This window comes from Ranitomeya imitator, chromosome 5 (assembly GCF_032444005.1).
Source record: "Ranitomeya imitator isolate aRanImi1 chromosome 5, aRanImi1.pri, whole genome shotgun sequence".
Classification (NCBI taxonomy): Eukaryota; Metazoa; Chordata; class Amphibia; order Anura; family Dendrobatidae; genus Ranitomeya; species Ranitomeya imitator.
Window position 1 is genome coordinate 458,916,920 of NC_091286.1, and position 24,765 is coordinate 458,941,684.

The 24,765-nt window shown below is 41.9% G+C and overlaps 1 protein-coding gene across 2 annotated transcripts in view; it reads left to right on the forward strand.

Annotated features, from left to right (window-relative positions):
* The window catches only part of PEX5L (peroxisomal biogenesis factor 5 like), a 536,497-nt gene that overhangs the window by 482,591 nt on the left and 29,141 nt on the right, over nucleotides 1-24,765 (forward strand). For both annotated transcript variants that reach the window (XM_069727261.1, XM_069727262.1), the window contains 5 exons: nucleotides 5,796-5,912; nucleotides 7,286-7,429; nucleotides 13,006-13,076; nucleotides 13,541-13,738; nucleotides 20,867-21,032. In XM_069727261.1, coding sequence (XP_069583362.1) covers nucleotides 5,796-5,912; nucleotides 7,286-7,429; nucleotides 13,006-13,076; nucleotides 13,541-13,738; nucleotides 20,867-21,032 — 696 coding nt within the window. The remainder of the gene's footprint in view (nucleotides 1-5,795; nucleotides 5,913-7,285; nucleotides 7,430-13,005; nucleotides 13,077-13,540; nucleotides 13,739-20,866; nucleotides 21,033-24,765) is intronic.

Genomic DNA, 24,765 nt, shown 5'->3' on the forward strand with positions numbered 1-24,765 from the left:
TCACTCGAAGCAAGGGTTATCAAGATATGTCTCGCCTACTTTGGACACATCTTACGAACCAAACAATTCCTGGAGAAAGACATCATGATCAGAAGAATAGAACGAACAAGGAGAAGAAGACCAGCAACCCAATGGCTTGATACTATCAAGTTAACGGTGGAGAAGACCCTGGTGGACCTACATTGGGTTGCACAAGATTGATCTTCATACAGAATGTTCATCCATCAAGTCGCTCTGGCTTAAGATTGAGACAAAGGCCATTAAATAATACAAAATACAAAAAAATACTGAAAGCACTATAAAGTGCAAAGACTAGTAGGAAAATATTGAATAAGGATAATGTTTATGGAAGCAAATTCACAAAGTGTTCACAAACCAAGTCAAGTTTGCCCAAGACCATATGTATACATAACACTATGTTTATAGAAAAGATGATACCTTACACCAAGAACAAAACCTCATTCCAACTGTGAAGCATGGAGGGAACATGATGACTTGGGACTTATTGACCATCTCAGTGTTTAGAATGCGTATTATCTTTGAGGGGACAATTAATTCAGTGGTATGTTAAAACATTTTACAGAAGAATGTAAGGTCTGCAGACAGAATACACAACAAGACTGACCCAAAATGCACAAGTAAATAAACTGAAGAATGGTTCTCACCTTATTCATATCAAGAAGTTGTGGCATTCTCTGGAATTCCATGCCTCAACACGTCCGACTATCCACCACCCTTGGCTCCTTCAGACAGAACCTGAAAACCCATCTCTTCAGGAAAGCTTACAGCTTGCAATAACCATTCTGCCGCCTCGCCATCGCCAGAGCCGCCGCCTCGCCATCGCCAGAGCCGCCGCCTCGCCCCTACCTTCTGCCTTTTCCCCACTTTCCCATAGAATGTAAGTCCGCAAGGACAGAGTCCTCTCCGCTCTGTACCAGTCTGTCATTGAAAACTTGTTTACTGTAAACGATATCTATAACTCTATATGAAACCCCTCTCTCGTACAGCACCATGGAATTAATGGTTCTATATAAATAAATAATAATAATAATAATTTATTAGTAATCAATGCATTATATCAGTAATTACAAATGGTTTACTTACTTTTTCCTGCATCTCTACATTAAAAATGTGATAGGACTATCGATTCCCTCTTTTACAATGTGTTTGTGGCATTTTTTGTCATATATTTTTCTTTGCATAAGACACAAATTGAAACTATGTTTTAATTTCACATTTATGAGAGAAAAGCATCTTCTTGTATTATGAAATGTGTTTCCTTTACTAACTACTGACTCCCTTCTGCTGAGAGGAGGTCATCTTTCTCTATATTTTTAAAGAATCCACAAAGGGAACCCATCAAGTTTCTGCTATTTCTAACTAATCTATACTTGATTAAATATGTAAACATATTAAGCGTCACAGTGCCCTCTCCTCGACAGAGCATTGGACGATATGATGAAGCGCTCCTGCTTCCCTCTGATTGAATCTGAAAACAAAATGTAACTTTCACATTATCGGAGTTTGATCCTTATTCATTTTCATCTCTAATGAAAAATATATGCAGGGGTTTTCCTATTCCAGTGCCCTATTTTCCCCAAGCAGGATTCAGTGTAAAAAAGAATCAGAGCTTTGCCCGTCTTTCTTGTTTGTCTGCTGCACTAACATTACATCAACAGCGCTGCAGCCAATCACTAAGCTCAGTAGCTTGTACTGTCTAGTTTACTGAAATCAGAAAACTGAAAAGTTTTTGTTGTTCAATATTAGTATTTCACAAAAAAATCATTTGACATTTTGATGCCTCATGCAAAAATCTCAAAGTTACCTTTCCAGGAAGCATTAATTAGTTGTCAACCAATTTTCACTAAGTTGTCAGTTATTTTGACTAGGAAATGACTAAAAAGAATTTTAAAAGCTTGACAGAAGAGGATTTATATTTGAAAGTAATTTTTGGGGAATTTAAAAGAAATCAAGTTAATAGCACCAGCCAAAGATGTAATGATCATATGGGTCACCACCTATTCTTATTCAAATTGCCTCTTCTGAGAAAAAGGACTTAAACTCTATAGCACCACCTGTTGGAAGTAGCGATCCTACAAGTCACAATCAACCCTTTAACGAGTCGTGCAATATGACTTAGGATAAAAGCCAAATCAGTATCTCAATTCGCAGACACGGTGTTTCGGGCTGTTGGCCCTCGTCAGTGTGAAGGGGCGCTATAGAGTTTAAGTCCTCTTTTTCTCAGAAGAGGCCATTTGAATATTTAATTTCCCAGAGGAGCATAAGCCTCCTTACCTTGACAGGCCAGCTGGTATGTCACTCTCCATAAGAAGAAATGTTACCCCTTAGACCTCACCTATTCTTAAGTATCAAAGCAGATCTATGACTAGATTCCATGATACAGATATATATACCTTCAAATAATTATATCTTACAGTTGGAGACTTGGTGTACTTTGCTAATACATTCAAAAAGGCTGTCTTATTCTGAAATTAAAGTGACAGAGTCATGCTAAAAAGTAATAGAGCTCATGAGTCATGAGTTCAAATGTATTCAATCTCTACCCACTCAGCCTGACTGAAAGCTGCAGCAAGGACACTATGTAATAAGGGATGACACTGTACATAACAGGGGAGGATACTATGTAATAAGAGATGATGCTGTAAGTCAGGGGTGTCAAACTGCATTCCTTGAGGGCCGCAAACCATGCGGGTCTTCAAGATTTCCTTAGCATTGCACAAGGTGCTGTAATCATGATGTGTGTAGGTGATTAAATTATCACCTGTGCAGTACAAGGAAATCCTGAAAACATGACCTGTTTGCAGCCCTTGAGGAATGCAGTTTGACACCCCTGCTGTAAGTAACAAGAGACAATGTTATGTAATAAGGGGACAGTGTGGTACATAACAAGGAAGGATACTATGTAATAAGGGATGGTGCTATACATAACAAAAGGATGCTATGTAATAAGGGGATGGTGCTGTACATAACAAGAGAGGATGCTACGTAATAAGGGATGACACTGTACATAACAGAGGACCCTATGTAATTAAGGATGGTACTGTACATAACAAGAGGATGCTATGTAATAAGGTGACAGTGATGTACATAACAAGAGAGGATGGTATGTAATAAGGGGTCAGTGCTGTACATAACTAGAGGATACTATGTAATAAGGTCATGGTGCTGTACATAACGAGAGGATGCTGTGTAATAAGAGATGGTGCTTCAAATAAGAGAGGATGCCATGTAATAAGGGATGATGCTGAACATAACAAGAGATGATGCTATATAATAAGGAATGGCACTGTACATAACAAGAAAGGATGCTATGTAATAAGCGATGGTGCCATGTGTAATAAGACAGAAAACTATGTGATCTATGTAATAAGGGATGGCTCTACACAGTGTGAGCTGAGGGAGGAAGGACTGATGAGCTGTCAATCAGGTTAAGTGGGTAGAGACTGACTTTAAACATTGAGAAAGGATTATGCAGCTATTGTGACATTACCAAAGTAAATACATCATCCTCATCAGGTCTAAATGTTAAAAGAAGAAGATGACACAGGGCAGATCCAGAACTGAGTTTGTTTATGTGCATTTCTATTCATCTATATATATATAATTGTCTAAGGGGTACTTCTGTCTTTCTGTCGGCAACTTCCGTAACGGGAATCCCGCATCGCTGATTGGTCTCACCAGCTGCCTGTCAAGGCTGCCGCGACCAATCAGCAACGGGCACAGTCCGATTAGTCCCTCCCCTACTCCCCTGCAGTCAGAGCCTGGCGCCCGCTCCGTAATCCCCTCCAGTCACCGCTCACACAGGGTTAATGCCAGCGGTAACGGGCCGCGGGTACCGCACTCCGTTACCGCTGCTATTAACCCTGTGTGTCCCCAACTTTTTTACTATTGATGCTGCCTATGCAGTATCAATAGTAAAAAGATGCAATGTTAAAAATAATTAAAAAAACAAAAAACCTGCTATTCTCACCTTCCGTTGTCCGACGATTCACTCGCGCCGGCCGCCATCTTCCGTTCCCGGAGATGCATTGCGAAATTACCCAGAAGACTTAGCGGTCTCGTGAGACCGCTGTCATCTGGGTAATTTCGCAATGCATCCTGAGAACGGAAGATGGTGGCAGCCGCACGTACATCGCCAGAGTTTCGCTGGATCCTATGGGGTGAGTATATAACTATTTTTTATTTTCATTTTTTTTTAACAGAGATATAGTGCCCACACTGCTAAATACTGCGTGGGCAGTGTTATATACCGCGTAGCTGCTATATACTACATGGGCAGTGTTATATACTCCGTTGGCTGTGTGATATACTCCGTGGGCTGTGCTATATACTACGTGCCCTGTGTTATGTTACGTGGGCTGTGTTATATACTGCGTCGCCTGTGTTATATACTGCGTCGCCTGTGTTATATACTGTGTGGCTGCTATATACTGCGTGGGCTGTGTTATATAGTACATGGGCTGTGTGATATATTGCGTGGGCTGTGCTATATACTACATTGTCATGATCCCAATGGCAGGGGATCACAAAAGGACAAGCACAAAAAACAAAACAAGCTCTAGGGTGATGGAAACTGAGCTGACCGCGATCCTGAACCTAAACACACAACTAGCTGTAGCCGGGGAACGTGCCTACGATGATTCCTAGATGTCTCGCGCCAGCCGAAGGACTAACTTCCCCTATTAGAAGAAACACAGACCTCTCTTGCCTCCAGAGAAACACCCCACAGAAATAGCAGCCCCCCACATGTAATGACGGTGAAATGAGAGGAAAGCACATACGTAGTTATGAAAACAGATTCAGCAAAATGAGGCCCGCTAAAGCTAGATAGCAGAGGATACAAAAGTGAACTGCGCGGTCAGCGAAAAACCCTACAAAAAAACCATCCTGAAATTACTTGAACTCATGTGCCAACTCATGGAACATGAGGAGTAATATCAGCCCACTAGAGCAACCAGCAAAAAGGAATCAAATATCTGCAAGCTAGACTAAGACAAAAATTAAGCAAAACGTGGAACAGGAAAATCAAAAACTTAGCTTGTCCTGAAGATTACAGAAGCGGGAAGCAGAGGTAACAAGACACACTGATTACATTCATAGCCGGCGAGGAAATGACAAGAAAGCCAGGTTAAATAGGAAACTCCCATATCCTGATAGAACAGGTGGACACCAGAGACCGCAGAAAACACAAGTCACCCAGTACCATCTGTAACCACCAGAGGGAGCCCAAAAACAGAATCCACAACACTACATGCCCTGTGTTATATACTGCGTGGCTGCTATTTACTGCATGGGTTGTGTTATATAGTATGTGGGCTGTGTTATATACTGTTTGGGCTGTGTTATATACTGCGTGGCCACTGTTATATACTGCGTGGCCTGTATTAACGCATCGGGTATTCTACAATATGTATGTATATAGCAGCCACATAGTATATAGCACAGGCCACGTAGTATTTGCTATATACTACGTGGCCTCTGCTATATACATACATGCATATTCTAAAATACCCAATGCGTTAGAATCGGGCCACCATCTAGTATGTAGTAAATGTAATTTGTTCCATACAATACAGAAGCTCCAGCCTTCACTTATCAGGTGGTGTACCTGTAGTCAGTTTTGACTTCTTGTATGTAGTGCATTGTTCTTCTATATGCCAATCTTACTTTTTATACCCATTGCCATACTGTGGTTAATGTTTTTAAAGGCACTATAGAAGAAACAGACAAATAAATTGTAAAATGAGCTAAAGATTTCTTTATATCTTTCCTAGTCAGACACAGAATTTTGGGATAAGATGCAAGCTGAATGGGAAGAAATGGCAAGACGAAACTGGATTTCTGATAATTCAAGCTCATCCAATCCACCTGGAACATCTTCTAAAGAAACCGTACGTACATTGTAGGCCCTGATTCTATGGCAGATCACAATAGGCCCATGTGAACTGCTCATGCTTAGCGGTGGTCATGTTTGTGCAATATGGAAGTCTTCAAGGCGGCCATTGCTTGATTATATACCTGCACCTAACATTCAGCGAGGTCTGGATGAAGGCGTAGACACACATATTGATATTGGGTAGTATAAAGAAGCTCCTCTGTTCATAAGACGGGCACCTTAAAGAGAAAACATCACAGGACAATCTCCTTAAAGGGTGCTGCACTCCGTACAATATATTGGGAAGGACAGATTTTGCGAATCCACAGAATGCTTAGTTTGTTGCTGGAAAGCTGTATATTTTTACTGTGGATTTTAAAACATTATTGTATAGAGTGAAACTGCAGATTTGCAACAATATCAGTATTGGGAAAAATCCAGCAGGAATGAACTCTAGAATAGGCTAGGCTTTACCAAATCTCCTACCCCCAAAAAAACAGTAAGAAATTGGTCATCTGATACAGATAGATAATAAATAGATAGATGTTTGCTACAGTACAGTTTACATTAAAAATCCCATCTCCAAGTTCCTATGCCAACATGTAGTAGGTGTACTAATAATAACATTAACAAGTACCTTCAATTAGAAATCTTCTAAATAATATGAACAGAGCCACATATAGGTCCAAAGACGGACAGAAAAGACTCCTAGGCAATGCATATATAATCAGAGAAGGAGTCACCAAACTGCCATTAAAGGTGTATAAAATCCATCATTTATTTGTACTCATAACAATAAAATAGTCAAATGACATATAGAAAACTCATAATCATAATTGGGTAATATTGTGATTAATGGACATAGGTAACAGGCACCAAATATCACACCCGGAGTATACGACCAGAGGTCACAAGTTCACTAACCAAGTCCTTCTGTATGTAAAAGCACATAGACAATCCCTATGAACAGTGTAACCTACAACAGTATATAGGACTGGACCTCACCCATGTTAGTCGTGGTGTATAGATGTATTAGAAATCTAGTATAGTTCTTCTGATTCACTATGTCGCTTACCCCTTGCGCAGGGCATTGCAGTGGCTCAGGTATCCATGATTACGACCACTCATATGATAGCATTTAGTTAGTTGTTAGTGGTTGTAACTAGGGATACCTAAGCTACTGCAATGCCCTGCACATGAGGACAGAGACATAGCGAATAAGGAAAACTATAGTACATTTCTAATTGGAGATATTTGCTAATGTTTTTATTATTACTCCTACTACATATTGGGATAAGATCTTGAACATGGGAACACCCCTTTAAGTCTCAATTTATTACGTGCAAGAAAAATGAAAGAAACAATGTAATTTCTATTATTCCGGTCTAGGGTTACTATTTCCATATGGAGAACCCATTTAGAGAGTGTTCTGCAGCCTTTGAAGAAGGAATGAAGAAACTGAAAGAGGGCGATTTACCGGTGACCATCCTGTACTTGGAAGCTGCCATTTTACAAGACCCTAATGACGCAGAGGTAGCTCATTTTACATAGCTGTTTCATTATATTAATCCACATGAAGAAAGAATGAAAGTGGCACTCACCCGAATGTTGCTAAATAGTGATGTCCTTTATTCGGAAAACAAATGGACAGACATAAGGAAGAGAGGCGGCTGGTAGCAGTTAGGGTGCGGGAGGGAGGTGAAGGACGACGGCCGTTTCGCGTTTGCGCGCTTCTACCTCCCTCCCGAACCCTAACTGCTACCAGCCGCCTCTCTTCCTTATGTCTGTCCATTTGTTTTCCGAATAAAGGACATCACTATTTAGCAACATTCGGGTGAGTGCCACTTTCATTCTTTCTTCATGTGGATTGATATCAGTATACACTTCACGGTTGAGCACCACCCAGTAGTTGCTAGTTCAGTTTTTGTGCCGCATACGTCCTGAATGAATCCAGCGTGCAAAAGTGAAACGTATGCCGTTTAGCCGCCCTAGTGCCTTCCTACCTCTAGTTTCTTTGTTTCATTATATTAATAGTTTTAACAATTTTAATTCTCAAGGTGATACATGCTTTTTTCTAAAGTCTGTAATGTTAAATCTTGCATGCTAAATATACAAAGGATGCTCGTTTAGAAAGCTCAATTAGGCTAGAAAGAACAGATTAAAGAATAAAAGCCAATTAGCAACTTAATGTATCGGAAATCACCCTTGTTAATCCACACAATGGAAATTCTAGGAAGGATATGCACTACTTTTATTCCTGGAGATAATTTAAGAGACTTGTCAAGGAAGATTAGTTTGAATAAGCCTTGAGATAAGATTTATTTCTCAGGTTCTCCTAAAGAAAATCAATTGCAGTGGTACAAAGTCACTTGGCAGCAGAGCGGCCAGCAGTGTACATACTGCAGTTAAGGGCTTAGTCTAATGCAGGCGCCAACAATTGGCAGATAGATGTCAACTGCCAAAGAAGGTCCACTACATGGTACTCACGTAGGTACACGTGAATGAATGTTATTTCATCCTTAAAGAGGGCTGCCACTCTAAGATCGTTTTCCCAAGTGTGCTTTAATCTGCATTATATCACTTGCTACTGCATTGGTATTACACCGATGTCTTGCTTATGGTGCTGCCACTTGTTTCTTACAGTCTTTTACTCACACTGCACAGCGATCCTAAAATTTACAGATAATTTGGGAAAATAAGTTTTTTCAATTTGAACTTCTCTGCTTGTAAGACAGATGGTCATTCCACACAACATATTTAATAATTAACATCAATATTATATTGGCATCATTTTGTAAAGAAAAATATTTTTTCGAGACCAATTTAGGTCCGAATTGGCTTTGAGGGGCTTATTAATTAGAAGCATCCAAAAGAACACCCACCAACTGCTCACCTCAAAATATTCAAAACGTTTTTTAGACATTTTAGAAAAGTCCAATATGGGTCTCAAGTGTGCCCCATGACTCAAGAATAGACTTTATTAGGATGATTTTCAGGCACCATTTCAGATTTGCAAATACCCTCAGATGCTAAAACACAAGAATACGATTTTAGAAGGTAGACCAACCTATGAATTAATAGAGGTGAAGTGAGCATTTTGTCCCATAGAATGTATTAGTATTGGGTCATAACGATTACAACTTGGTTCTTCGCTGCATCCCTGGATGGAGCATAGTTAACGAAATAAAAACTCCATAATAACAACATGTTCTGACCATTTTATAATATAAATACATAAATAAGTGCCAACATTGTCCAAGAGTCTGATGTAGTCGATGGGAAATCTTGAAAAAAACACAATTGCATGATTAAAAGCCAAGTTTATACTTACATTGCCAGGCTTACTTCCACATCAGCTCTTCATGACTGTGACATAGCAATGCTGTTAGCTAGATGTTGTCCATAAGGCTACGCTCACACTAGCGTTGTGCGCCGCTGCATCGGCGACACAACGCACGCAAAAACGCGGCAAAACGCATGCAAAAACGCTGTGTTTTGCGACGCATGCGTCGTTTTTTGCCGAAATTCGGACGCAAGAAAAATGCAACTTGTTGCGTTTTCTTGGTCCGACGCTTGCGGCAAAAAAGACGCATGCGTCGCACAACGCAACAAAAAAAACGCATGCGTCCCCCATGTTAAATATAGGGGCGCATGACGCATGCGTCGCCGCTGCGTCGCCCGACGCAAATTAGCGTAACGCTAGTGTGAACGTTGCCTAAATCCATGCCCCAGTAGGGTCTAACCGGTACCTTCCTCCCAGGCCCAATGTGCAGGAAAAAACAACAAAATGTCATTAGCTCTGCTGCATCTACTGGGCTGCACATTGGGTCTGTTGACTGCATAGGTTTTGGAGTGAAAAACTGCCGAAAGTATAAATTAACATGAGCCAACATGTGGCATTACTGTGTTCTTAGAGCCATAAAATTAACATACTGAATTGAAGAATTTCTACCATTTGTTTGTGGAGGAGTAATAAAAAGAAAACAGCAGTTTTGTAATTATTTTTGGGGTCTCATTTCTATAGTAAACACGGTTTACAGGCTAACTTTAGTTTTTCAGTTATTATTATTACATCAATATCAGATATACGCATGCGTCATTCATTAACGTGACCACCATGAAGTGCAAAGCTGCTTATACACAAAAGCGCACCAATGTAAGGAGATGGATAGATTGCCCATGATGGGCAAAACCTTCTCGTTGTTCTGCACAACTAACCACCATCTCAGAATCCATGTTTGCTGCCATCCTAGCCTGCATAATGGTCGCAATCCTCCACGTAACTCGAGTTTTCCCTCATCATTCTGCTCTTCTTGGTGCGAGACTTGATCCTGCAAACTACACCAAGTGTAATGTGGTGAGAGGAAGTAGCCATGGGCAAGGTACTCAACTTCTGCACTCCGACTCATTGCATCAAGGTGGGGGGTCATCTCTGGGTGTGTGGACTTGTGCTGTGAGGACGCCACATATGTGTAGGCCGCATGTAATCAATGGCGCTGGTTTGTCAGGACCAGGTGTTTCACAGTTCAATGAGGGAGACCACCATTCAAAAATAAACATTTTGCTGAACAGGAACTTGGGAGGGAATATACACAGGAGATAGGGGGTACACAGCCTTATGAACGCTTCCTTCACAATTCAAAGCATTTTCCACACAGTTTCAATTCTTTCCTATTTACTCTTTTTACTTGTCCTCTGTATTCACTGGTTTTCACTACTTCACCACAACCCAGCTCGACACTACAGTTCCACTTAGTAGGGGCATTTTACTCAACCCCCGATTCCGTGTCTTCTTTCCCCTTATGGAAGCTATGGTGCCAGTATGGCAGGTACTTATCTTCTCTAGTGCTGACACTCTGGAACTCCCACCAGGGGCACTCTATTCATCGTGTGTACTCAGTCCTGTCTAGGCCTGTTACCTTTAGTAGCTATAAACTATGGAACTAACTGCTAGGCGTCCTCTCCCAAAACCTTACAAAAAATACAAAACCTTCAAGAAATAAAACGAGCAAAAACCCTGCTGTAACTAAATAAGTAAAAAGCAAAAGTGCATTTAAATAACACAGGGTTATTAGTAATACTGTTTTTTGATCAAAAATAGCATGAAAGCCATCCCACTGTCAACAAGGTGACCCTGAACGGGACGGTCCTACGCTGTCTAATATTAACTTACTATGTGTCAAAGTTGACCTCAGTGTGTGGACGGTGGGATGGGTTTTATGCTGTTTTTGATCACAAACAGTATTACTAAGAACCCTGTGTTATTTAAATGCTTGAAATACGCATTACTCACTGCAAAATGAAAATACATTTATATAATAGGATTTTCTGGATTGTATTGTTGATATTCTATCTCTCAATGTTATGATGTACAATAACAAATTGTACCATGTTAGCCAGAAAAATCGATGTGAATATTTTTCTGCCCAATGATGACAGAAGTATTCTAGGAGTGATACCTTTACTGGCTAACCAGAAAATAATATGTTTGCAAGCTTTCAGAGCACAGTGGCTCCTTCTTCAGTTTTTGTAATCATGCCTGAAGAAGGAGACACTGTGCTCTGAAAGCTTGCAAACATATTATTTTCTGGTTAGCCAATAAAGGTATCACTCCTAGAATACTTCTGTCATCATTGGGCAGATAAGTATTCACATCGATCTCTCAATGTTAAAATTAACCTACCCTTAAAATTATAGGCTGTTCATATCTTTGTCAGTGGGCAAACTTACAAAATCAGCAAGGGATCAAATACTTATTCCCCCCACTGTACATATTTTTAAAAAACATTGTGTGTTCCCCTCTGTTTTTGATAACCAGCCAGGCAAATCTGACAGCTGCGGGCTGCAAACCTCAGCTGTCAGCTTTATGATGGCTGGTAATGGCGTGAGTCAGAACATTGGACAGGCGAGGGATATTTTTTTTTATTTTTGTCTTTTTACAGGAGACCATGACTTTAATGGATCGGGAGTAAGGTGAGTATTAGTGTTGTTTATTATTTTCTGTGTTTATTTTACTGGCCTTGAATGGAATAAGTGTAAGGTGAGTATAACTATGTTTTTTATTTATAAATAAAAGAGTAAAATGGTATATATTTTTATTTCAAATAAAGGACTATTCTGGCTGTGTGTTTCTTTACAATCTGACCATGGGGTTAGTAATAGAGAGGCATCTTATAGACGCCTCTCCATTACTAACTTGTGGGCTTGATGCCAGCGGCCATAAAACAGCTGATATCAACCCCACAAATATTAACCCCACTTGCCACCACCACAGGGCAAGTGGGAAGAGTCGGGTAAAGCAATATTCATGGTCCCTTACCAGCCTGAGAATACCAGCCCCCGGCTGTCTGCTTTAGCTTGGCTGGCTATTAAAAAAAAAAGGAGGGGCACCCCATGCTGTTTTTTTAATTTATTTAAATAATTTTTAAAAATGCCATGAGGACCCCTCTATTCTGGATAACGAGCCATGATACTGAAGGTTGCAGCCCGCAGCTGTCAGTTTTGCGATGCTGCTTATCATAAATAGAAGAGATCCCACGCCATTTTTTAATTTATTTATAATGCAGTGATGAGTTCTCCCATCAGCCGACGCCTGTGATAGGGGGTAAACTTTTTACTGCCAGTGACAGCTGCTGGCTGTCATCGGACAGTGTGCGAGCTGCAGCACTCTGACCAGTTTTAATAATCTTACTGACAATCAGAGTCACTGGTGTTTCTCACGCTGTCATGCAGATGACAGCGTGGGAAACACCCAATGTTCAGGGTGCCAAATCCAAACAGTAACACAGACTTTCTGGAGAAGTCCGTGTTTGGGATCCGTGACCAAACATTAGGTTTTCAGTACGGATTCCAAACTTTATTGTTTGGGCTTGCCCATCTCTATTCAGGAGGGGAGGTAGAGGAGTGGCTCATGAGAACAAAGCAAATGTCTCTGATAAGATATATTACACAAAGTTTGTTATGTTCACTTGTTCTATTTATTTGTGGAACATTTGTGGAACCTACAGTGACCATCTTAAGAGAAATATGAAATTAGAGTTATTATAAAATTGTATATTATTTATTAATCTTCCATCCCCTTAACATTGATTTCTAACATTCTATTACAGGCATGGCAATACCTTGGCATTACACAGGCGGAGAATGAAAATGAACAGGCAGCCATTGTATCTCTACAGAGGTGAATTTCAATTTATATAATTAAACTGTAAAATAATCCACTTAAAAGACATCAGTATGTACATGAGAAATAATTTTTAATATATACTTACGGTATTTAAATAGAAAACATTTAATTGAATCAAACAGGACTGCTTGGGCGACAAGCACATGCTTTTCTGTAATCCCATTGAGATGAAAAGGTCAATCACAGAATTACTGCATCAAATCTATTGTGTGATTTTACCCTTATACATAAAAATCTATACTCACACCACAATTCTTCCATTAGTAATTGCTAATTATTTTAGGTTCAAACCATTCAACCAAACAGGTAAATAATTCAGAAAGTAAAAATGACCTGAATGTAGTGATGGAATGTAATCTTTAACAATATTGTGCCATGGCACTGTACATAATTCATTTATATTTCTAATTTAGTGATTTTATCAGAAATTAACTTTCTTAGTTTGTATAATGTTCTAGGTGCTTACAGCTACAACCAAATAATTTAAAAGCTCTCATGGCCTTAGCTGTCAGCTATACCAATATGGGACACCAAAACGAAGCATATGAAGCGCTGAAGATGTGGATGAGGCAAAATCACAGATATAAGTACCTAGTAAAGGGTAAATCTGAATCCCCAAACCTGACACGGAGAATGTCAAAATCTGTCTGGGAGAGGTGAGATTAATAAAATAACCATTTCTATTGAAACTAATTTATCCGATGTACTAACAGTCATGGCTAAAATTTTGTTTTTTTACTAAGTTTTAGTTGGATATTTCTATGGTTACTCAAGTACAGTTATAAGCATTTCATGATTTTTTACAGTTTTATTGACAAATACATCAATCACAGTGTTGACCCTAATTTTTAAGACTTCTAGAATTAGCTGGTTATCACCTTCTGGGTCAAATCCTGACTGATGCCAACCCATCAGTGCTTGGGGTTTTTCATCATTTCTGTGTTTTTGATTGTCCATCCACTTTTTGGGGATTGACCACAGGTTCTCAATGGGATTGATACTGTATCTAGAGTTTCATGAGGATTTGTTTTTGGTCTTGGACCCAAAAATTTCAATGTTTTGTTCACCGAGCCACTTAGTTATCACTTTTTCCATGCTGGAAAAACCATTGTTCATCACCAAATTGTTACTGGATCATTAGGAGCAGATGCTCTTGGAGGATGTTTAGATAATATCCTTTATTCATGGCAGTGTTCTGGACATAAGAGCAGCAGCAACTCTCACTTCTTCCAGATGTCAATTTTGTATGAAGGAAGTGAGAGTTAAAGTGTAGTAGGCATGTAATACCTAAAGTGTAGTAGGTATAATAACATTAATATTGGCAAATACCTCCAATTAGAAATGTAGTATATTTTGTTTATTCGTGATGTCTCTTTCCTCATGTGCAGACATTGCAGGACCTTAGGTATCTAAGGTTACGACCACTGATATAGTGACAGTTAGCTAGTTGGTAGTGGTGATAACCATGGATACCTAAGGTCCTGCAAAGCCTGCACATGAGGAAAGGCATAGCGAATCAGGAAAACTATACTATATTTCTAATGGTAGGTATTTGCTAACATTATTGTTATTACTCCTACTACATATTCGGATAGGATCTTGGAGATTGGAATACCCCTTTAAGCAGCTGCTGATTGGCTGCAGGGCTCACATGGCATAACAACATCACGCAAGCCTCAGGAGACTCGGCGCCAATAAACGGAGGTGAGTACAGGCTGTTGTTATTTTACATGGTGAAGTATAGCAATTGAGAAGGGGCTGACCGAGTAGTGGACAATCCCTTTGATGCAACCTGTCTAACCCCTTAGTGACAGAGCCAATTTGGTACTTAATGACCAGGCCAATTTTTGCAATTTTGACCACTGTCACTTTATGAGGTTATAACTCTGGAACGCTTCAACGGGTCCCGCTGATTCTGAGATTGTTTTTTCGTGACATATTGTACTTCATGTTAGTGGTAACATTTCTTCGATATTACTTGCGATTATTTATGAAATAAACGGAAATATGGCGAAAATTTTTAAAATTTTGCAATTTTCAAACTTTGTATTTTTATGCCCTTAAATCAGAGAGATATGTCACGAAAAATAGTTAATAAATAACATTTCCCACATGTCTACTTTACATCAGCACAATTTTGGAAACAAATTTTTTTTTTGTTAGGGAGTTATAAGGGTTAAAAGTTGACCAGCAATTTCTCATTTTTACAACACCATTTTTTTTTAGGGACCACATCACATTTGAAGTCATTTTGAGGGGTCTATATGATAGAAAATAATGAAGTTTGACACCATTCTAAAAACTACACCCCTCAAGGTTCTCAAAACCACATTCAAGAAGTTTATTAACCCTTTACGTGCTTCACAGGAACTGAAACAATGTGGAAGGAAAAAATGAACATTTAACTTTTTTTTGCAAACATCTTAATTCAGAACCATTTTTTTTATTTTCACAAGTGTAAAAACAGAAATGTAACCATAAATTTTGTTATGTAATTTCTCCTGAATACGCCAATACCCCATATGTGTGGGTAAACCACTGTTAGGGCGCACCGCAGAACTTAGAAGTGAAGGAGCGCCGTTTGACTTTTTCAATGCAGAATTGGCTGGAATTGAGATCGGACGCCATGTCACGTTTAGAGAGCCCCTGATGTGCCTAAACAGTGGAAACTCCCCACAAGTGACACCATTTTGGAAACTAGACCCCTTAAGGAACTTATCTAGATGTGTGGTGAGCACTTTGAACCCCCAAGTGCTTCACAGAAGTTTATAACGTAGAGCCGTGAAAATAAAAAATCGCTTTTGTTTACACAAAAATGATCTTTTCGCCCACAAATTCTTATTTTCACAAGGGTAACAGGAGAAATTAGACCACAAAAGTTGTTGTGCAATTTCTCCTGAGTACGCTGATACCCAATATGTGGGGGTAAACAACTGTTAGGGCGCACCGCAGAGCTTGGAAGAGAAGGAGTGCCGTTTTACTTTTTCAATGTAGAATTGGCTGGAATTGAGATTGGACGCCATGTCGCGTTTGGAGAGCCCCTGATGTGCCTAAACAGTGGAAACCCCCCACAAGTGACACCATTTTGGAAACTAGACCCCTTAAGGAACTTATCTAGATGTGTGGCGAGCACTTTGAACCCCCATGTGCTTCACAGAAGTTTATAACGTAGAGCCGTGAAAAAAAAAATTGCATTTTTTCTACAAAAATGATCTTTTTGCCCACAAATTTTTATTTTCACAAGGGTAACAGGAGAAATTAGACCACTAAAGTTGTTGTGCAATTTCTCCTGAGTACGTCGATACCCAATATGTGGGGGTAAACCACTGTTTGGGCGCACCGCAGAGCTTGGAAGAGAAAGAGTGCCGTTTTACTTTTTCAATGTAGAATTTTCTGGAATTGAGATCGGACGCCATGTCGCGTTTGGAGAGCCCCTGATGTGCCTAAACAGTAGAAATCCCCCACAAGTGACCCCATTTTGGAAACTAGACCCCCCATGGAACTTATCTAGATGTGTGGTGAGAACCTTGAATGCCCAAGTGCTTCACAGAAGTTTATAATGCAGAGCCGTGAAAATAAAAAATATTTTTTTTTTCCACAAAAAAGATATTGTAGCCCCCAAGTTTTTATTTTCACAAGGGTAACAGGAGAAATTGGACTGCAATAGTTGTTGTCCAATTTATCCCGAGTACGCTGATGCGCCATATGTGGGGGTAAAACACTGTTTGGGCGCACGGCAGAGCTCGGAAGGGAAGGAGTGCCTTTTTGGAATGCAGACTTTGATAGAATGGTCTGTGGGCATTATGTTGCGATTGCAGAGCCCCTGATGTACCTAAACTGTAGTAACCCCCCACAAGTGACCCCATTTTGGAAACTAGACCCCCCAAGGAACTTATCTAGATGTGTGGTGAGAACTTTGAATGCCCAAGTGCTTCACAGAAGTTTAGAATGCAGAGTCGTGAAAATAAAAAATATTTTTTTTTTCCACAAAAAAGATATTGTAGCCCCCAAGTTTTTATTTTCACAAGGGTAACAGGAGAAATTGGACTGCAATATTTGTTGTCCAATTTATCCCGAGTACGCTGATGCGCCATATGTGGGGGTAAACCACTGTTTGGGCGCACGGCAGAGCTCGGAAGGGAAGGAGCGCCTTTTTGGAATGCAGACTTTGATAGAATGGTCTGTGGGCATTATGTTGCGATTGCAGAGCCCCTGATGTACCTAAACTGTAGTAACCCCCCACAAGTGACCCCATTTTGGAAACTAGACCCCCCAAGGAACTTATCTAGATGTGTGGTGAGAACTTTGAATGCCCAAGTGCTTCACAGAAGTTTAGAATGCAGAGTCGTGAAAATAAAAAATATTTTTTTTTCACAAAAAAGATTTTGTAGCCCCCAAGTTTTTATTTTGACAAGGGTAACAAGAGAAATTGGACCCCAGAAGTTGTTGTCCAATTTATCCCGAGTACGCTGATGCCCCATATGTGGGGGTAACCCACTGTTTGGGCGCACGGCAGAGCTCAGAAGGGAGGGAGCACCATTTGACTTTTTGAGCGCAAAATTGGCTGTCGTGTTTGGAGACCCCCTGATGTACCTAAACAGTGGAAACCCCCCAATTCTAGCTCCAACCCTAACCCCAACACACCCCTAACCCTAATCCCAACCTGATCCATAATCCTAATCACTAACCCTAACCATAATCACAACCCTTACCCCAAAACAACCCTAATGTCAACCCTAACCATAACCCTAATCAAAACCCTAAATCCAACACACCCCTAATCCTAATCTCAACTCTAACCTCAAACCTAACCCTAATCCCAATACACCCCTAATCACAACCCTAACCTTAACCCTAATCCCAAACCTAACCATAATCCCAAGCGTAACCCTAATGCCAACCCTAACCCTAATACCAACCCTAATCCAAACCCTAACCCTAATCCCAGCTCTAACCCTAACTTTAGCCCCAACCCTAGCCCTAACTTTAGCCCCAACCCTAACCCTAGCCCTAAGGCTACTTTCACACTTGCGTCGTTTGGGATTCCGTCACAATCCGTCGTTTTGGACAAGAACCGGATCTTGCAAATGTGCCCGCAGGATGCGTTTTTTGCCCATAGACTTGTATTGCCGACGGATCGTGACGGATGGCCACACGTCGCGTCCGTCGTGCACTGGATCAGTTGTGTTTTGGCGGAGCGTCGGCACAAAAAAACGTTCAATGAAACGTTTTTTTGTACGTCGCATCCGCCATTTCTGACCGCGCATGCGTGGCCGTAACTCTGCCCCTCCTCCCCAGGACATAGATTGGGCAGCGGATGCGTTGAAAAACTACAGCTGCTGCCCACGTTGTGCACAATTTTCATAACGTGCGTCGGTATGTCGGGCCGACGCATTGCGACGGCCCCGTACCGACGTAAGTGTGAAAGAAGCCTAACCCTAAGTTTAGCCCCAACCCTAACCCTAAATTTAGCCCCAACCCTAACCCTAAATTTAGCCCCAACCCTAGCCCTACCCCTAACCCTACCCCTACCCCTAACCCTACTCCTACCCCTAACCCTACCCCTAACTCTAACCCTACCCCTACCCCTAACCCTACCCCTAACCCTACCCCTAACCCTACTCCTACCCCTAACCCTACCCCTAACCCTAACCCTACCCCTAACCCTACCCCTAACCCTACCCCTAACCCTAATTTTAGCCCCAACTGCTGTTCTCCTGCCGGCCGGCAGATAGAGACAGATGGCGGGCGCACTGGGCATGCGTCCGCCATGTTCTTCTGCCGGCGGCCAGGAGGAGCAGCAAGAGGATCCAGGGACCTAGGTGAGTATGCTAGGGTCCCCGAATCCCCCTATTTCTCTGTCCTCTGATGTGCGATCACATCAGAGGACAGAGAATTACAGTTTACTTTTTTTTTTTTTTTTTGCGGTCGCCGGTAAACAGTTAATTACCGGCGATCGCAAAACAGGGGTCGGTAATACCGACCCCGATCATGCTCTTTGGGGTCTCGGCTACCCCCGGCAGCCGAGACCCCAAAGATTCTCCCGGTGCCGGCCGGCGGGCGCACTGCGCATGCGCCCGCCATTTTGAAGATGGCGGCGCCCACCGGGAGACACGAGGAGCATCGGGGGAGCTAGGTGAGTATTGGGGGGCCACCTGGGACCCCTTTTCTCTGTCCTCCGATGTGCGATCACATTGGAGGACAGAGAAATTAAAAAGAGATCGCTTTTTTTTTTTTTTTTTTTTTTTTTGCGATCGCCGGTAAACGGTTAATTACCGGCGATCGCAAATGCGGGGTGGGTTAAAAAACCCCCGAATCATGTTCTCTGGGGTCTCGGCTACCCTCGGCAGCCGAGACCCCGGAGAAAATCAGCCTCTGGGGGGCGCTATGGACTTTTTCCACAGCGCCGTTAATTAACAGCGCTGTGGTTTAAGTACCCTTAGCGGCCGCCGTTAAAAGGCGTATCGGCGGTCGCTAAGGGGTTAACTCTTCCTCAAGTCTTGAGACAGAATTATCAGCTAAATTAAATACTTCATAGAGTTTTCGAATTGTTGCTTCTGAAACTCAATGGGCCCGATCCATCAAAGCTTTTATGCCAGAATTCTGGCATGAAAAAGCTTGACAAATCAAAACACTTTGGCACAACATGATGGCATTTTCACACCATTTTTTCTCAGCGCCAAAGAAGGTGGCTGATTGGCGGCAGGGACTGAAGTAAGATTTGTGGTTTGTGGCGAGGTGCACAAGGAGGTGTGCACTAATTGTCAGACGCTCCTGATTCATTAAGGGGCATTTGCCTCGCAGTCCACACTGCCACCTCATCAGGACCGGCGACCTTCACCCAACCCATGAGTGCCATATAACGCATGCACTTATCAACTTTAGTCTCTCCATACCTTATTATTCATTTGTATGCCTACTTCATCCTTACAGATGGAGCTGTTTTTACAATTTGATTCTCAGAGCTTATTCAAGAATTCTTTATTTGTAGACGCTGCTTCATCTTAATCAGGAAGGTCAGATCATGGAATTAGTGTATTGACAGCAGATATCTCAAAGCTTTAGAAAACGTGTTCACTAAACTACAAACCTGAAATGCTGCCTGAATGCTTGAAATTACTTCCCTGCTGAAGGGATCCTATTTATCGTGTAGCAGATTAAAAATTAAACCTCTCTTTGATTTTTTAACAATTGAGTTCTGTTTACCTTAGTGAACCACACCAAAAATTAAAAAAATGTATATTCTACCCCTCCAAGTATAAAAAAGGCAAGAGTTCAGAGTGCCAACACACTTATGCCATGTGCAGCCATTGGTATTACTCCTTATCCATATACTAGAAGAGAGTCATTTTAGCTGTAAGAGAAGACTGACTGACACATCTGATATCTAGGGGTCAATAACCAACACTGCATCAATTTGTAATTCACTATTAAAGAATGATCACAATTAAATGCATTTTATCCACAAAAAATCATTTATAACCTATGCAGCTTTGTGTTATCACATTAGGCTATATTTCACAAAATTACTATCCAATCACCCAGAAATATGGAACACTAGTTGGGAGAAAACAACAATATTACTATTTACAGTTTCTAAATAGTTAAAAAAAAATTGTATTTACATTTTTTTTCATAGAAATATTGCTCTCAAATCTATCTTAATAGATATCATAGGACTATTTATATAAGCTAGGTTTTCTAAAAGATGTGCAATGCAGGGTGAGATTCCAATGTTTCAAGTAATCATTTATTGATCCTCACTTTTTTTTTGTTTAATGTAGTAGTTCTCTGGAAGAGGTGAAAGAGCTGTACCTGGAAGCAGCACATCAGAATGGTGATCTAATAGATCCTGACTTGCAGACTGGACTGGGAGTCTTATTCAACCTTAGTGGAGAGTTTGAAAGAGCTGTGGATGCTTTCAATTCTGCCTTATTGGTCCGACCAGATGTAAGAAGCTTTTTTTAGAAATTAAAGAAAAAAAAGCTAATATTTTCATAACATGTTATTATTTAATGTTCAAATGATTGCCTATGACTTGTTTTTAAGTTTTGAATGAATACCTGGAAGCCCCCCTTTCCTTCTTTACTTTCCCTTGTATTGTAAAATAAAAGTGTTTCAAATATACTTACGGGGCCCGAATCATTGCAGCACCAGTGCAGTGTTTTTTTATATTTCACCTACTAACGTAAGGTCTCTGCACCTAGAGTTCCCTGCACCGCTCCAGCCTTGCGCCATAGTGGCACCCCAGGAGTCCGGATGCCACTGTGGCAATTCCTCCCTCACAGGGGGTGATGTCATGCCTGGAAGCAAGAAGGGATCCCCTTAACAGGTAACACTGGCATACAACACCTTTCTTGACTCCAGACCAGAAGGGGAGCTCTAAACTCGGTTTCAGGGGAGCATCCCTGATAAGTTCTGGTCTGGAGGTGAGGTTAGTCAGTCAGTCAGTCAGAGACAGTGAAGGAAGAGGAAGCAAGTACGGAGAAGCTGGGGATAGAAGCTGCGACTGAGCTTACCCCAGGACTGAGCACAACAGACTGGACACCGGAGTCCGTGGTTGTGTGGGAACTGCATGCCCGTCAACTGAATTCGAAGAACAGGAGATTGAAGGTCTCCTGGCCACATCTGATGCCCGAAGGAACAGCAGCAAACTAGAGAGCCCAGAGTCACCACGAGGGAGTGACATCAGGAAAAGGCTCGAGCTGCCTGCCATGCGGGTAGTGTTCCACTTAAAGGACAGACTGAGAGAGGGTTTTGAAGAGAGCTTAAGGCATCAAGAACCTAAAGAACAGTGCAGTAGGGAGGCTTCCAACCCCACCTGGCTAGGCGGATTCTGAACTGCTTCCAGGCTGCCCAGATCTCCAATACCACCTGTACCTGTGCTCTGGACTGCACCTACAATTAAAGGTAAGGAAACTACATTCCCTGTGTCCTCAAATCATTCCTACACCCCAACATCCACAACTCGTCAGACTGTTCCGGTAGCCCTGGGGCCCCGCTCCACCTGTGGGGAGCAGAACCATCCCAGCTGAATCACCATCGGCCCCAGCGGTCCCTTTAAGCAGCGTTGGCCATCTATAACTGAATACCACAGGTGTCGTCACAAGCATTCCCCTACAAACATTCCCTCATCCCTTTTAATTGCACGCCCAGGGCCACAGACCAAGTCACTGCTGCCGTAATCACCGCTTTAAAGGGAAGGTGCCATCAAAAAAAAATTTTTTGCAGAAATTGTAAAAATGTAAAGAATTAATGATTACATGTTCTTAAAAAATACTATCATTTGTTTATAATTTAGTAAAATATGAAAAATAATTTGAAAAGTTTTGGAATTTCCACTTTTAAACACTAGGGGGAGCAGCTGCTGAAATTTCAGAAAAACCTAGTGTACAAATAGCTCACATTACAGCACTGCAGTAAATATGGGCGGAGTCTGCTGACGTGTGTGATGTCTCCTCTCCTCCCCTTCTGGGTGTTTGCTAAGGGATTAGAGAGGATGAGATTCAGGAACCCAGTGAGCAGCCATTTTGTTGGTGACTGCAGAGTAAGGCTGCCGTCACACTAGCAGTATTTGGTCAGTATTTTACCTCAGTATTTGTATTTGTAGCCAAAACCAGGAGTGGGAGAAATAGAGGAAAAGTATAATAGAAACATATACACTTCTGCATTTATCACCCACTCCTGGTTTTGGCTTACAAATACTGAGGTAAAATACTGACCAAATACTGAGCGTGGACGGCAGCCTTAGGCTACTTTCACACTAGCGTTGTTGGCTGTACGTTGCAATGCGTCGTTCAGGAGAAAAAAACACATCCTGCAAAGTTGTCTGCAGGATGCGTTTTTTCCCCATAGACTAACATTATCGACGTATTGCCACACGTCGCAACTGTCGTGCGACGGTTGTGTCATGTTTTGGTGGACCGCCGCCACAAAAAAAGTTACATGTAACGTTTGTGCGTCGAGTCCGCCATTTTCGACCACGCATGCACGGCAGAAACTCCGCCCCCTCCTCCCCAGACCTTACAATGGGGCAGCGGAAGCGTCGTAAGACTGCTTCCGCTGCCCACGTCGGACATTTCTTTCACAGCATGCGTCGGTACGTCGACCCGACGCACTGCAACGGGCCCGTACCGACGCTAGTGTGAAAGCAGCCTTATACTGACAAGTAGACAGTCACCGAGGATGGCAGGCAGCAAGGATTCTGGGAGATATGTGATGGAGGGAGCAGGGTGACAGCAGCACAGAGTATTTCAGGAGAGCAGTGTGCTGGTCTATAGGGGCCCCCTGTTCGGTGTGCGGAGCAGCCAGGGATTGTACATAGAGCGCTGTCTTTTATACACATGGATGGACCGTCTGCTTGTTTGCTTCACAGAAATCCTGGAAACATTTCTGCGGATTGATGGCCTGGTCTGATCCAGACTTTGCATGCAGACCCCATTCCCCTCCTCAGATCCTGTCTTCCCCATCCTGTCCTGGCGATGTGTGAAAGCGAGGCGACAGGCGCAGTCTGTGGTGACGCTGGGAAGGAAATGTAGTCATATAGTAATGATAAAAATGAGACCCCTCTCTTCAGCTACCTCACCAGCCTTCCCCTGACTACACCTAACTGGAGGTCATGCTGCCCCCTCTACTACCCCAGAACCGCGTGCAGGTGCTCAGCCAGAACCACCATAGAATGGGTCCGCTTTCTGAAGATAATACTGCCATAGTGTTCTCACATACCGCCATATAGATCACACATAATACCGCCAGTGTTCTCACATACCGCCATATAGATCACATAATACTGCCAGTGTTCTCACATAATACCGCCATATAGATCACACATAATGCTGCCAGTGTTCTCACATAATACCGCCATATAGATCACACATAATGCTGCCAGTGTTCTCACATAATACCGCCATATAGATCACACATAATACCGCCAGTGTTCTCACCGCCATATAGATCACACATAATGCTGCCAGTGTTCTCACATAATACCGCCATATAGATCACACATAATACCGCCAGTGTTCTCACATAATACTGCCATATAGATCACACACAATACCACCATATAATTCTCACAATACTGATCAAGCATAATACCACCATACAGATCACATAATACCGTCATATAGATCTCACATAATGCCATAATACAGCATGACGCCCGCAGCTCCTGTTATCGCACGCATTGAGTTGTGTGTGCAATGGGGAAAGATATGCAGGGGGAGAGGAGTGCACAGGAGAGGATTAGATACACGGTTCACCAGGCAGTATCACACAGTATAGGATTAGATACACGGCTCAGCATAATATCACACAGTATAGGATTAGATACACGGCTCAGCATAATATCACACAGTATAGGATTAGATACACGGTTCAGCATAATATCACACAGGAGAGGATTAGATACACAGCTCAGCATAATATCACACAGGAGAGGATTAGATACACGGCTCAGCATAATATCACACAGTATAGGACTAGATGCACGGCTCAGCATAGTATCACACATGAGAGATTAGATACAGGGGCCAGCAGACACTATCACACAGGAGAGGATTAGATACATGGCTCAGCACAGTATAGTGATAGATGCACCGTCTGATGTCCTGTGAGGAGCTGCAGTGAGGCAGGGTCCGAGCAGCACAGAGCCTCCCCCATCCCCCTCTGTTACCTCTCTGCA